Consider the following 13,690-nt stretch of genomic DNA (forward strand, 5'->3'; position numbering starts at 1 on the left):
GACAGCTCGTCAAACTTGGCATGCTTGGCGGTTTCTTCCGTTCGGAGATAGAATAGTTTACATGTTATGTCTCCGGATCAGCTATATAAAAACAAGACCGTTTGACCCGGATCTTGTACCTTGAAGGCGGGTCTCAAGCAGTTGGATAGCCTTCGGCCATTTTCCGCGTTCCGGCGCAGCCCTTCGATCTCCGTGATCTGCTCCAGGCACATGTACGCGCAGGTCCTCGTGCGGTTTCCGCGTGGTCCGTGCGGAACAATCGGTCGGATATTTAAAATCTTGGGGGCTGGCGAGGAATTCAAAGTCTTGGTACAAAAATTTTAAATTTCCGCCTCGGTACATATTTCGGGAAAGCATCGGCTAATACATGTTACACGGAAATATATCACCCAATGCTTGGGGGCTAGTATTACTCGCCGCACTTCTCTGTGCTTGGCGAAAAAATCCTTCAGGCTGATCTCCAGGTTGGCGAGTTCGCGCACCTCCTCGTCCGGTTTACCCCACACTTTATTCAACATGGCGGAAACTTCCGCGTGACGCTGTGAGAGGGTGAGTTTTTGGAAGGACGGAGTTGGTTCGAGGTGGACTCGAGTCGCGTTGGTCACTTGAAGGAGCTTGACCTTTCGCTCCTATTCCTCTTCAGTGGGCCCCGCGAAAGCGGAGCTTGGTTGATCTGGCGGAGGAATTGGTGAGGAGGTCCCCTTGGCGGAGTCGCCATGATGAGCGGGGTCTTCAGGAAGGTCATCAATGTTGATGATTTCCTTTGGATCCGGCTTGGAGGTGGATGAAGCTTTAAGAGGAGCTTCAACTTCGGGAGTGATGGGAAAAGAAGCCGGAGATGGCTTGGTTCTCTTCGTAAAGGTCTTTGGGGCCTTGGGGGCTGGCTTCCGGAGCTTCGGTAAGAAACATACAAGTATAAGAGCGAGTGTTGAATCAAAACTTGGGTCTCGGAAGTGAACGTTTACCGGAGGGTTTGAAGAAGTGCTTGGGAAGCAGATTGTCCTCTATTGCTTGGTATTAATTAGCGAAAGGCGTTTCTTTTCCGCCTCCAACTTCCGGGTGGCCGCAGTGCTGGGCACTTCGCGGGCACGCTTTGCACGAGGGCTGGAAGGTGCCGGCTTCTTCCTCTTAGCGGGGCGGGAAGCCTCGGGAGCTTCCGCCTCCGATGCGGCTTCCGGGTCCATGTTGCTGCTTGGATGGGACTCGGAGGAGAGTTCCGAGTTCATTTTCCTCAAGCGCCTCGAGCTAGTACAAAGTTAAACACTTAGATGAAGAAAGTGAGAAAAACAGTAGACCAAAGTCAAAGCGACGTACCGCGAGTTCCGGATCCATTTGTATGGATGTCTTTGTTACACACGTGAACATGGAGTTCACGTGAGATCTTGATGAGGACCCGGATCCTTTTGTCGAGGGCGTCGGCCGAAAGGTTGTCTTTGGTGGCGCGCATTGGATCGTCGCGCCCTGTGTACTCAAACATCAGGCGGTCCCTGTGTTGCGGCGGGCTGGATCCGCTTGGTGAACCACGAAAGGGTTAAGTCCTTCCCCGTTAGCCCCTCCTCCGTGAGCTTGCAGATCCGCCTAACAGCGCGGGTCAGCTGAGGCGAGTCGGAGAAGTGGGGGCAGTGCGTCCATGACGGAAGCTCGACGGCGGGGCGGTTCTTAAAGGCGGGAAGTTTCTTTTCGCTCGCGGGGTCGGAGACGTCCTTCGGATAGAAGAAGCCCGCGGACCAGTACCTCGCGGATTCGTGACGGTCGGTTGGAGGGTAGACGCGGCCCGGGCGGAGCATAAAAGTGATGGATCCGCATGTGGCGAGCTCGCCGGCCTGCCGGATCTTCTTGACAGAGAAAAAATGTTGGAACAGAGAAATCTCGGGGGTTACCCGGAGATGGCCTTCGCAGAGGGCGACGTGGTTGCTAATGGCGAGCACGGAGTTTGGAGATATGTTGTGAGGTTGGAGCCCATACGTCTTCAGGATCTCCAAGAAAAATTCAGAAGGCGGAAACGAAAATCCGCGCTCCACCAGTGCTTTTGTCAGCACCATCTCATCGTCCCTCGGGGCCGGAGCAGGTTCATCCGGAACCGACCTCCGGCTTCCGGGCTGCGTGAAAGCCTTCCGATTCGAGGTTCTTTAACTCCATCTCGGTGGTGGTGCATGGCCACCATTTTCCTTTAGCTTCGGAGTCTCGCTTCCGAGCTTTCGTTTTCTTGATGGCCTCGTCCGCTGGGTGCTCCGTCTGATCTGCTCCGGAGGTTTTCTCCGGGTGAGCAGAGGTCCCCGCCACCTCCTTACCGGAATCCTTTGAAGGATCCAGGTTGATTGGAATGAAGGGAGGAGGGGCGGAGGAGAGCGGAGTCGCCATAATTGGTTCCGAGGTCGGAGGCGGGGTTGCTGACGACATCTGAAGCAAAAAGGTTTGGCGGAAACTTTCTTTAGTCGGATCCCACATCGTCCTCTCCAAGTTCATCCCTACCAACTACGGCGCGAAAGTGGAGCTCGAAGGTTACCGTAATGGCGTGCGGTGGTCGGAGTTGCGGTGGCTCGCCGGAGTTATGAACACGAAGAACACCACGGTGGCGCGTTCGCTCCGGTGATGCTCCGGTGACTTTCCGACGGGATTCCGGCGCGGCGGAGGAAGAGATCTCGGGCGGCGCTCGGCAGAGAGGTGAGAAGGGGGTGAATGAGGGGTAAAGGGGTCGACGGCCGATATTTATAGGCTGAGTGGATAAGATTCGTGTTCAGCATCCTGTGGTCGGAACGCAAGCGTCGCACCGTTGGATGCGTGACACGTGTCTTGAACCCTAACAGTAAAAATGGCTAAAGATAAGTTACCGCGGAAATCGCGCGAAAATGGCGCCAGATTTGGCGGAACCGTTTGAGTCTTTTAAGATTCGGGTAATCGCGTGAAAGTAAGTTGGCTTCCATTCGCGAGCGGGGAGTAACCCGGAAATGTTCTTCGGACTGTCGATGGGTGAAGTCCCGCAGGATGGGAGCATTTTCCGACTGAAAGTTAAGAAAAGAAGAAAATTCAAAGTTGGAGCTCTTCAAGTTTCTCCGCGTTACCACGATGCCGGAAATTTATGGTAGAAGCATGGCGAAGCTGCAGGCGAAACTCGGAGAACTCCGGGGGCTACTTGTTGTGGGTATACTTCATGGGTGTACCATCGACGGTGCCTAGATCCGGCAAGCCCGGGTGGCCCACGAGATGGTGATGAGGCATGTGGCCCATCGGGCGGCCCGGTTGCTCGTTGATCATGAAGGAAGAAGTCCAGCCCAGGATCAGCGAGGCCGGATCCGTACCGACCTAAGGAGTAACCCGGATCCATGGAGGCCCATGAGGAGCCCGGATCCGGTACGACATGTATGGGAGGCGGATCCGTGACGTGCACGACAAGATGTTGTACCGTAGTTAGGCTATCAGTAATCCGGCTAGGACTCTCCATGTAAACCCTAGATCCGTGCGCCTTTATAAGCCGGATCCTGGGAGCCCTAGAGAACAACCACAACTCATTGTAACAACGCGAAAGCGCCTAGATAATTCCGGCACAAGCAGCGAGTAGGCCCTGTCATCGTGCGGGTGTTCCGAAGCTGGGTAACTCGCGTACCACCGTCCCGTGTGCACTCCGCCCTATGGCCCCTACTTCTTCTCCCCCTCGTGAGGATCCCTCCTCCGAGGTACCGTCGATTAGGCAACGACACAGTGCGTCAGCTCCTTGCTGTAGTTGCGAGGCGTCAGTGCATTGGGGTGATCCTGCCCAATATTTCATAAAAGCCACAGATTGATAGATGAGTTCAACATGATTTTTAGGGATTTTTTTCTCAAAACAGGCTTTGTAACGCGATTTCCAAATGGCCCAGCAGATCACGGCAAGACCAGCAATTTGGATATTGCGGCTAGCCCGAAAATAGTGCGGCATCCACCAAAAGAACTGAGAAAACGACCTAGGATGAGTCTGGGCGCCAACAGCCGTCCCCACCATGCTCCACAGGTATTTGGCTGCAGGACAAGAGAAAAAAAGGTGCAAAATGGATTCATGGACAAAACATAATTGGCAAAAGTGATCCGTAGTCCAGTTTCTCTTCAACAGATTGTCCTTTCTAGCTATGGTATTGTGGTAGATCAACCACAACCACACCTTGATTTTCAAAGGGGTTTTACTTTTCCACATATGTTTGAACAATCTATCAACGCATTTCCTGCACAACTGCTTGTACAAGCTGTTGAGAGTAAACTGGCCATTTTTTGTCCATTTCCATTTCGGCCTATCCACTCAATATGTCAAAGTTCCCTGATTAAGGATATTGATTAAGCCACATCATTGTTCCTGTAAATTAGTAGACAACCATCTCCTGAAAGATAGCCTCCAGCCCAGAATTTGTATTTGGGTTTACATCCATCTCCATTTGACAAAGTGATATTTTCTTTTATCAGCACCTCTAGCCCAAAAGAAAGCTCTGATTGGTCTTGATATATATTCAATATTTGTTTTATGGAGGATCTCATAGACATTTGATACACATCAATATTGGACAAGCAAGCATCAATTTTGATTAATCTGCCACCAATAGACATAGTGCCACCCATCCAACCTCCCATACCTTTCTTCACTTTTTCCTCAATGAACTGTAGTTCAGCAACTGTCAATCTCCTAGCACATACAAGGGTGTCCAGATATTTAATAGGCCATTTGCCTTTCACAGATCCACATACTCTTGCAGTTTGTCAGGATCATCAAGTACCAGCATGGTTTCAATTTTCTCAAAGTTTATTTTCAGTCTAGACACAATTTCAAAAATATACAGAAGCAGTTTTATGTTCCTGGCCCCCTCAATATCATCTTGAATCAAAATAATTGTGTCATCTGCATAATACAAAATAGCAAACTAAGGAGGTGCAGCCGCGTAGATTTCTGCACGTTCTAGTCAAACTAAGGAGGTGGTGTTTTTTGACATTTTGAAATGTCCTTTTTTGATATTAGGCCCACATACATCTAGAAGCCAAAGTGGATTTCGGATGACACTACCCACTACATTATACTCATATATAGATCCTTTTCCAGAAAACGAATAGAAAAAATGTTTCTCTTAAGGTTAATTTTTCGTCCACCACTTCAATGAAAAACTTGATTTTGTTATAACTTACTTCGCGGTGAATTGAGAGCTAGAAGAAAAAAGGCAAGGTCGGTGCTTTCCATTTTGTGGCGAGGCTTACCTAGATTTCTTCTTCGACCTTCCACCCCGAGGCACCAAGCAACGTAAACATGTCACTTTTCCTCAAATTTCCGCAGAACTGAGTTTGTCAAGTCCTCTATTTCATACATACGTGCACATGGAGTAAGAATTTAAGAAATGGTGTGTTCATATTATTCATTTTTGGGATAATATTCAGATTAGCATGTTGCGAGCCAAAAGGCATTGCTTGATCACGTGCATATATGGAGGATAAAATTTCATCTCCATAATAAGGAGTACAAGGACTCTTTTGCAAAAAGGACATGAACGTTTGTTATTGCGAAAGAATTCTGTACCTACATTGACAGTATATCTCTCACATAAATACAACTTGGCAAATAAAAAGTTCCAATACAAAGCATGGCTTTCGTAGTTTTGTCACTTGAGTTGAACCCACTTTGTTTTAAAGGAATGCGTGATTTGTTTTTAAATTAATTAGAACCCAAATATGGGTTCATGAGTATATGAACCTGCGTGGATATGTTGCAATTCTCTAAATTCTAACCAAGTAACTTAGACTCACTTTTTCAATCACTCCTAGGTAAATTTTCCTCAAGTAGCTACCTCATGGACAATGAGATAGTGTTTTGCTTCGTAAATCTTGATCTGTGATTCGTCTTTAAGAGAGCACCTGGGAAGCTAGTGTATGTTGTCATATGTTTGTGTGACAGTTTGTTGTACTCAGTATAAACATTAAATAAGTAAATAGTGGAATAATTTATTCAAAAGATATTCAGGGAATTTCAGAGACTTATATTATAGTAAACTTTTGCTATATGAAATGATTTGTAAGAATGATACCCATATATTTTTGGCCTAATATTTTTTCTGCACTATCTGAAAAGAGTTTATGTCTGGTCAAACCTAGTTTTTAAAGCAGTTATTTTTTTAATTGTGGTATTGTATAATCAAACAAACTTCTCGAGATAAATGTCGCTCTCTGCACTCTCCAATTACTAACATTATAAAATCACAGTACACACGGTATCATGATCGTATTCCATCCTTATAAGACAATGCCAGTATGGGAAGTGCTTCGTTTAGGGCCAAGTTTTTCAATATCTTCGATCCACCCCCTCGGCGACGAACTCAACTTATTAAAACTTGCTTAGTTATGAGTTGGGAATAAAAGGGAAAGTGAGAAAAATGATGTTTTCCTTAATAAAGCTAAGACCTATCTACGATTTCTCCTACGACGTTCCCTTCCCTCGACTGAAAAAAATGATGCTCTTCAGGATTTCTTAGAGCATCTCCAAAAGACGCTGTAAAAGGCGCGCGCGGCAAAATACCTGCCAGTTTGGCGCGCGCGAAGCTCTAGCAGACGCGGGAAAAAGGCGCGCGCGGTAAAAATTTTGTCGCGCCCGCGCGGTTGCGCCATCCCACGCGGGAAATTTGCCGCGTGCGCTGCCGCGCGCGCTATATAGACGACACGCGCGAACGCGCCAACTGTCTCCCCCACCTCTGAAACTTCCGCGTGTCGCTCCGCCTCTCCCCCACCGCTCTGCCTCCGCGCCACCGCTCTGCCTCCGCGCCGACTGTCCGCCTCCGTCTCCGGCGACATGCCTCCGCGCCGCCGCTCCGCCTCCGGCTACCGCGGCGTCCGCGCGCGGTCGAGCGGCCGCTTCGACGCCGAGATTCGCTCCGGCGAGGAGCGGATCCGGCTAGGCACCTTCGACACCGCGCATGAGGCGGCGCGAGCCTACGACGCCGTCGCGTGGCGCCTCGGCCGCCCCCGCCGGCAGATGAATTTTGACGACGTTTGGACGCGCGAGCGGGCGGAGATGCTGCCGCCGCCGTCGCCGATGATCACACGCGAAGAGCAGCGCCGCCATCGGGAGCTGGAGCAGCGCCTCCTCATCGCCGAGCGCGATGAGGCGATGCGCGTCGAATGGGCGCGGCGCTTCCCCGAGGACGTCGCCGCCACGGATGCCTTCTACGCGCAGAAGGAGGAGCAGAAGGCGGCGATGAAGGCGCAGAAGAAGGCGAGCCGCGAGAAGCGCCGCGCCGAGTCCGCGGCGAGGAAGAAGGCGAGGGCCAAGGCAGCGGCGAGGAGGAAGGAGGAAAAGAAGAACGCCGCAGGGCCGTCGACCGTCGTCCTCTCGTCCTCCTCCTCCGACTTCCACTGGACGACGACATCCACGCCGGTGTCGGAGACGACTCTGAGCAGCTCCGACTTCGACTGGGAGTCCGACGAGTAGTCGGACGAGTAGTTTAGTATTTTCTAATGTCGCATTGTATCGTCGCACTTTAAATATATTCGTATTTTCGATCAAATTTCATAGTTTGTTTGATGAATTTAAAAAAAAACAGTCGCGCGCGCTGCAAAATAGCGCCTCTGGCGGAGGTGCGTTTTTCGCACACCAACGCGCGCTGCAAAATACAGCCTCTGCCGGTGGCAAATTCGCTATGCCGCGAGCGAGCGGTATACAGCGCGCCCAATCGCCGGTATAGCGCGCGAGATTTTACAGCACTTGTTGGAGATGCTCTTAAGAATTGAGTTAGTCAAGTCTATTACCTCAAAAAAAAAAGAGTTAGTCAAGTCTATTGCTTCGTACACACGTTACACCGACATGGGGAGTGATAATTTAGGAGTTAGATTGTTCTTGTTACATCTTTAGACAATATTATTTTCGCATGTGGCATTTCTCGATTACGTTCATATAAATATTGAGGATAAAGTCTCATCTACAATATAGAGTAGAAGGCCTCTTTCTAAAAAGTGTTCAGATAAATATTGATGATACAGCTTCATCTCCAATACAGAGTGTGAGGCCTCTTCCTCAAGAAAGATAGGAATTAAGAACTTCCGATCAATACCGTGTTCTAGATATGTTTCAAATAAAAATAGGCCGAGACTAAAACGTGTATCCGAGTCAGCAACTCCACCCCCAAAAAAAGAACAAAATGCCGCAAACAAATTTCGATCTCTTTCCCATTAAAACTGGTGGCTTACACGACGCCTGACCCAGCCTGGATTGCCCGCTTCCCGGTGGTTCCCACCGTCGGAGATCTGTTCGGTGACTCAGATCCTCCTCCTCCAGCTGGTCAAATCGTCATCAGCCTCCACGCATCAACGCTGATTGGCGGCTAATTATTTCCGTCCAAAATAACACGAGCCGCTAATCCTAGCCGTTGGCTGCTGCTGCCGTCAGTTCCGCAACCGCGTATAGCAGCTGTGCATGCACTGTGCCGTGCGGACATGTCGTCAGCTTCCTTCCTCCACGACATTTATATAGCTGTCGCTGAGAGCTCCAGGCTTCTTCTCCTCATTCCTCCCTCCCCCAGGTCGCAACAAGATCCATTCGCTCCGTTTCTTGGATTTCTCCAGTTCTTTGTTCTCTGCTGCGCATCCGGCATCCAGTTCGTCTTGTTCACCAGAAGAAATCTGGGACTCAACGCGAAGCCTAATTAATTAACTAGCTGGAATACGCAAGGGGTCAATGACGATCCGCGCAGGTTTCGAATCTTACCGGGCGTCGCCGGTGGACATGCGTGTCATCACATCGGACGGGCAGAGCATCGCCGCGCACTCCTACGTTCTTGTAAGCCACCTCCCCGGACTATGATGTTCCTACTCTGGTTTCCCCGCTGAATTTGGCCGGGATCTTGCGTTGTTATGGTCGAATCCTTGCCTAATTTGGAATCTGGCGGCAATATCTGCAGGCCTCGTCATCGCCGGTGCTGGAGCGGACGATCGACGCGTCGCGGCGCGGGTGGGGCGCAGAGTGCACCATCCGCATCCTCGGCGTCTCCGCCGACGCCGTCCACGCCTTCATCCATTTCCTCTACTGCTCCAAGGTAACGCCTGAGGAGGAGGAGGTGGTGGGCGCGCACGGTGCACAGCTGCTGGCGCTCGCGCACGCGTACCGGGTAGGGTGGCTGAAGCGCGTGGCCGAGGCCGCCGTGTCGGCGCGGCTCACCCCCGACCGCGCCGTGGACATGCTGAAGCTGGCCAGGCTCTGCGACGCGCCCAGGCTGTACCTGCGGTGCGCGCGGCTCGCGGCCAAGGACTTCGCCGCCGTCGAGCTCTCCGAGGGCTGGCGCTTCGCCCGCCGCCACGACGCCGCTCTCGAGCTGGAGCTCCTGAAGCTAATTGAAGACGCCGACCAACGGGAAAATCGGTGGGCGCGCGAGAGGGCCGCGCAGGAGGCGTGCCGGCAGCTCGGCGAGGCTATGACCACGCTCGAGCACATCTTCCCCGGCAGCAGCGGCGCCGCCTGCGCGACGGATGGCTGCTCGTGCCGGGGCCTGCAGCTCCTGATGCGTCACTTCTCGACGTGCGCAAAGAAGACATCGCCGGGAGGCTGCGCGCGGTGCAAGCGCGTGCTGCAGCTCTTCCGCCTGCACGCCTCCGTCTGTGACCGGACGGAGCAGACCTGCCGTGTGCCGCTCTGCAGGTGAGGAAACGCAAGAAGAAACACATTCTTTGATTCTTACATCTGACAGAATGTCGCTAGATCAGCAACCAAGAACCACGCTGACGAGATCCATGCCCTTTTCCGCCAAACAAATCACTTGCTCGCACCGTGAAATCGAAGTAGCTTTCACATCCTTTTTCCATGAAAATGACTTCCATGGCCATGGCAACGCTAAAAGAAATCAACATCCAAATGCAAAAAACAAACCCCATCGATGGATGTACCTAATATAGATTTTATTTGCATATCCTTATGATCCATGTGGTTATTTTTTATTTACATCTAGTGGTGACGGCAAACTCACCTTTCAATGTGGTTGGTTAATTTTTGCAGAAATTTCAAAGGCAAGACAGAGGCCAAGAAAGCAGACAAGACATGGCGGCTTTTGGTGAAGAAGGTCACTAGAGCGAAGGTGATGTCCTCCTTGGCCAATAGGAAGGTGTCGGAGGTCGTGGCCGCATCATGGTCGCGGTACAATGGAAGGGCAGCCAACTTGAGATGAGAAATGCCAATTGGTCATCAACATGTAGTTTAAACGTCGTGTTTAGCAACGAGGGTGTAGGCAGTGAATTCAGGTTGTATTGTGTAGTTTTAGTGATACTAGTATACTAGTATATATATAGTAAATTACACTCCAAAATCTAGGAAGTACCAATTAATTCATCAGCAGCGTGGAATATCCGCTGTTTGGCCCTAGCCGTTTTCCCTTAGTCTTCGATTTGATCCACCATTGATTCTAGTTGTCGGCTCTTGCCTTAGATCTGGCTGAGTCGGCTGCACCAGGCGGCTAGTCCATGGATTACTTAGCATCTTATGGTATTGCCTGCGCCGGCGAGCACATCCAAGCCAGCCTTGGACTTGGACAACTCGCCGACGACGCTGGAGCATGGAGTCTGGGCCGCCTTGGCTTGATGGCTTTCACGCCATCCCCATGGTTTAAATAGAAGGCTTGTTGGCCCAATTATATATATAAAATCCTACACGGTAGCATAGCTATTCGGTTACAACACACCCACCACTCACGACATAGTCACGCACAAGCGTATACAACAAAGTCCATGCGACCACCACACCACGGGCCATGCCCACACCACTGACACCACGGCTAGATAATGACGCTGTCGAGGAGCCGTCGTTAGGAGTGCTCAGGCTGCGTCCGCGCGTACAGTCGCCTGCCAAGTTCATGTCCTTCCGTCTGACCAGAACCCTCCAACACTGCATATGTATCGCCGGGTTACTAATCAGTTTTCCTTCTATAGCTAGTTTGTTATGCGCACTGTTCAAAAACTAGGCCGATTCAACGATTACTAGGCCGATTAATCGCTACTAGGGGCTTGACCGTGTCGATTACCATTAATCTCTTGTGTTAATCCTTTAGCCCGATTAACCAGTCTGAAAGTCCGATTACTAGGTATTTTCCCGATTAACTACCATAATTGGTCAAAAAAGTTACAATATTTTCAATGCATATCGTTAATACAGGCGCTACCCCTCCCCAATAAAGTAGATTTTGCGAAGCTCCCGCTTGATTGCAGCCTCTAGTAGCTTCATTTCCACTGTTGCCAAATAGTTTCTTGCCCTCCGAGACCAGATACTCATAGTGTTTCAGACCTCAGATACGGGAGCTCGATCACCATGAGGAGCTCGTCTAGGAACCGGAGGACGCCTTCAATAGGTTAGGTGGTTGAGGTGTAAGAGGGGTCATACCCTAGGTAGGTGGTGGGAGAATATAAACTTCAGATGTGAGAGAAGAAGAAGTGGAAGGAAGGAACGCGGCTTCGGCTAGTGGATCCTGATTCGCTCCTGACCTTAAAAATTTGGTCATGGAGGAGAAGCGTACAAGTTTTTCTAGGATTTTAGGCTTTTGAGAAGTAGGGAGAGACATATAGAGGCTCATATACTATTACTTTTCTTATATAAATTGTTTTAAGTGCTAATTTGTGTAGATTGCACCGATTAATAGTCGACCGATTAAATCAGTTAATCGTCCGAATTCCGATTAATCGCTTCTCCCAAGCCGGTGATGTCTACGGGTGCTTCTATTCTTGTAGACAGTGTTGGGCCTCCAAGAGCAGAGGTTTGTAGAACAGCAGCAAGTTTCCCTTAAGTGGATTACCCAAGGTTTATCGAACTCAGGGAGGAAGAGGTCAAAGATATCCCTCTCATGCAACCCCGCAACCACAAAGCAAGAAGTCTCTTGTGTCCCCAACACACCTAATAGGTGTACTAGTTCGACGAAGAGATAGTGAAATACAAGTGGTATGAATGAATATGAGCAGTAGTACGGCGCCGAGAAAATAGCTTGCTGGCATGCGAGTTGATGGTAGTAATATTGCGAGAAGTAAACAAGCAGTAGTAACTCAGCGAGTAGTAACGTAGTAAAACAAGAATAAGCAGCGATAGCGATATTTAGGAACAAGGCCTAGGGATTAGACTTTCACTAGTGGACACTCTCAACATTGATCACATAACGGAATAGATAAATGCATACTCTACACTCTCTTGTTGGATGATGAACACATTGCGTAGGATTACACGAACCCTCAATGCCGGAGTTAACAAGCTCCACAATTCAATGTTCATATTTAAATAACCTTAGAGTGCATGAAAGATCGATACGACTAAACCAAGTACTAGCATAGCATGCACACTGTCACCTTCATGCTTATGTAGGAGGAATAATACACATCAATACTATCATAGCAATAGTTAACTTCGCAATCTACAAGAGATCATGATCATAGCATAAACCAAGTACTAACACGGATGCACACACCGTCACCATTACATCGTGCGGGAGGAATAAAACTACTTTAATAACATTGCTAGAGTAGCACATAGATAAATTGTGATACAAAACACATTGCAATCATAAAGAGATATAAATAAGCACTTCACTACGCCATTCATAACGATGAATAAGTATTCCGTGAAATATAGCCTAAGAGACCCACACGGTGCACACACTTGTCACCTTTACACACGTGGGACAAGGAGTCTCCGGAGATCACATAAGTAAAACTCACTTGACTAGCACAATGACATCTAGATTACAAGCATCATCATATGAATCTCAATCATGTAAGGCAGCTCATGAGATTATTGTATTGAACTACATAGGAGAGAGATGAACCACATAGCTACCGGTACAGCCCCGAGCCTCAATGGAGAACTACTCCCTCTTCATGGGGGCAGCAGCGTTGATGAAGATAGCGGTGGAGATGGCAGCGGTGTCGATGGAGAAGCCTTCCGGGGGCACTTCCCCGTCCGGCAGGGTGCCGGAACAGAGACTCCTGTCCCCCAGATCTTGGCTTCGCGATGGCGGCGGCTCTGGAAGGTTTTGCGTACCGTGGCTTCCTCTCGTAAGGGTTTTCGACGCAGGGGCTTTATATAGGCGAAAGGGCAGCCTCGGAGGGGCAAAGGGGCGACGACACCATAGGGGGGCGCGGCCCAGGCCCTGACCGCGCCACCCTATCATCTGGGGCCCACAGGGCCCCCCTCTGGCGGCTCTCGGGTGTTCTGGATGCTTCCGGGCAAAATAGGAACCTGGGCGTTGATTTCATCCAATTCCGAGAATATTTCGTTACTAGGATATCTGAAACCAAAAACAGCGAAAAACGAGAACTGGCACTTCGGCATCTTGTTAATAGGTTAGTTCCAGAAAATGCACAAATATGACATATAATGTGCATAAAACATGTAGGTATCATCAATAAAGTAGCATGGAACATAAGAAATTATCGATACGTTGGAGACGTATCAGCCGGCCGAGTAGTTAACGATTACCGATTTCCTTAACATTGGTTATGCATGTTCCAAAGAGTCCAACATTGGGTCGCAAAGGTATACCACACTAGCCTACGAAGGGGGTTTGCCAAACCCTGAGCGAGTGCGATGAACTCCCCTATCCCAGCCGAGTTCCAGTCGCACGCAAGGAGGTCCCTTGCCCCCGCCCACATCATCCTAGCCAAGGTACATGCGAAGAATATGTGGTTGCAGTCTTCCCACTCATCGCACAAAGAGCAACAGCCATTAGAAGGG

The 13,690-nt window shown here is 49.8% G+C and overlaps 1 protein-coding gene across 1 annotated transcript; it reads left to right on the top strand.

Moving 5' to 3' along the window:
- The first annotated feature begins 8,594 nt into the window (after positions 1-8,594).
- On the top strand, positions 8,595-10,269 carry LOC124678548 (BTB/POZ and TAZ domain-containing protein 1-like). Its single transcript, XM_047214425.1, has 3 exons — positions 8,595-8,773; positions 8,895-9,628; positions 9,983-10,269. The coding sequence occupies exons 1-3, from the start codon at positions 8,672-8,674 to the stop codon at positions 10,149-10,151; spliced, it is 1,005 nt and encodes a 334-aa protein (XP_047070381.1). The 5' UTR covers positions 8,595-8,671; the 3' UTR covers positions 10,152-10,269.
- The last annotated feature ends 3,421 nt before the right edge of the window (positions 10,270-13,690 follow it).

Source organism: Lolium rigidum, chromosome 7, assembly GCF_022539505.1.
Source record: "Lolium rigidum isolate FL_2022 chromosome 7, APGP_CSIRO_Lrig_0.1, whole genome shotgun sequence".
NCBI lineage: Eukaryota > Viridiplantae > Streptophyta > Magnoliopsida > Poales > Poaceae > Lolium > Lolium rigidum.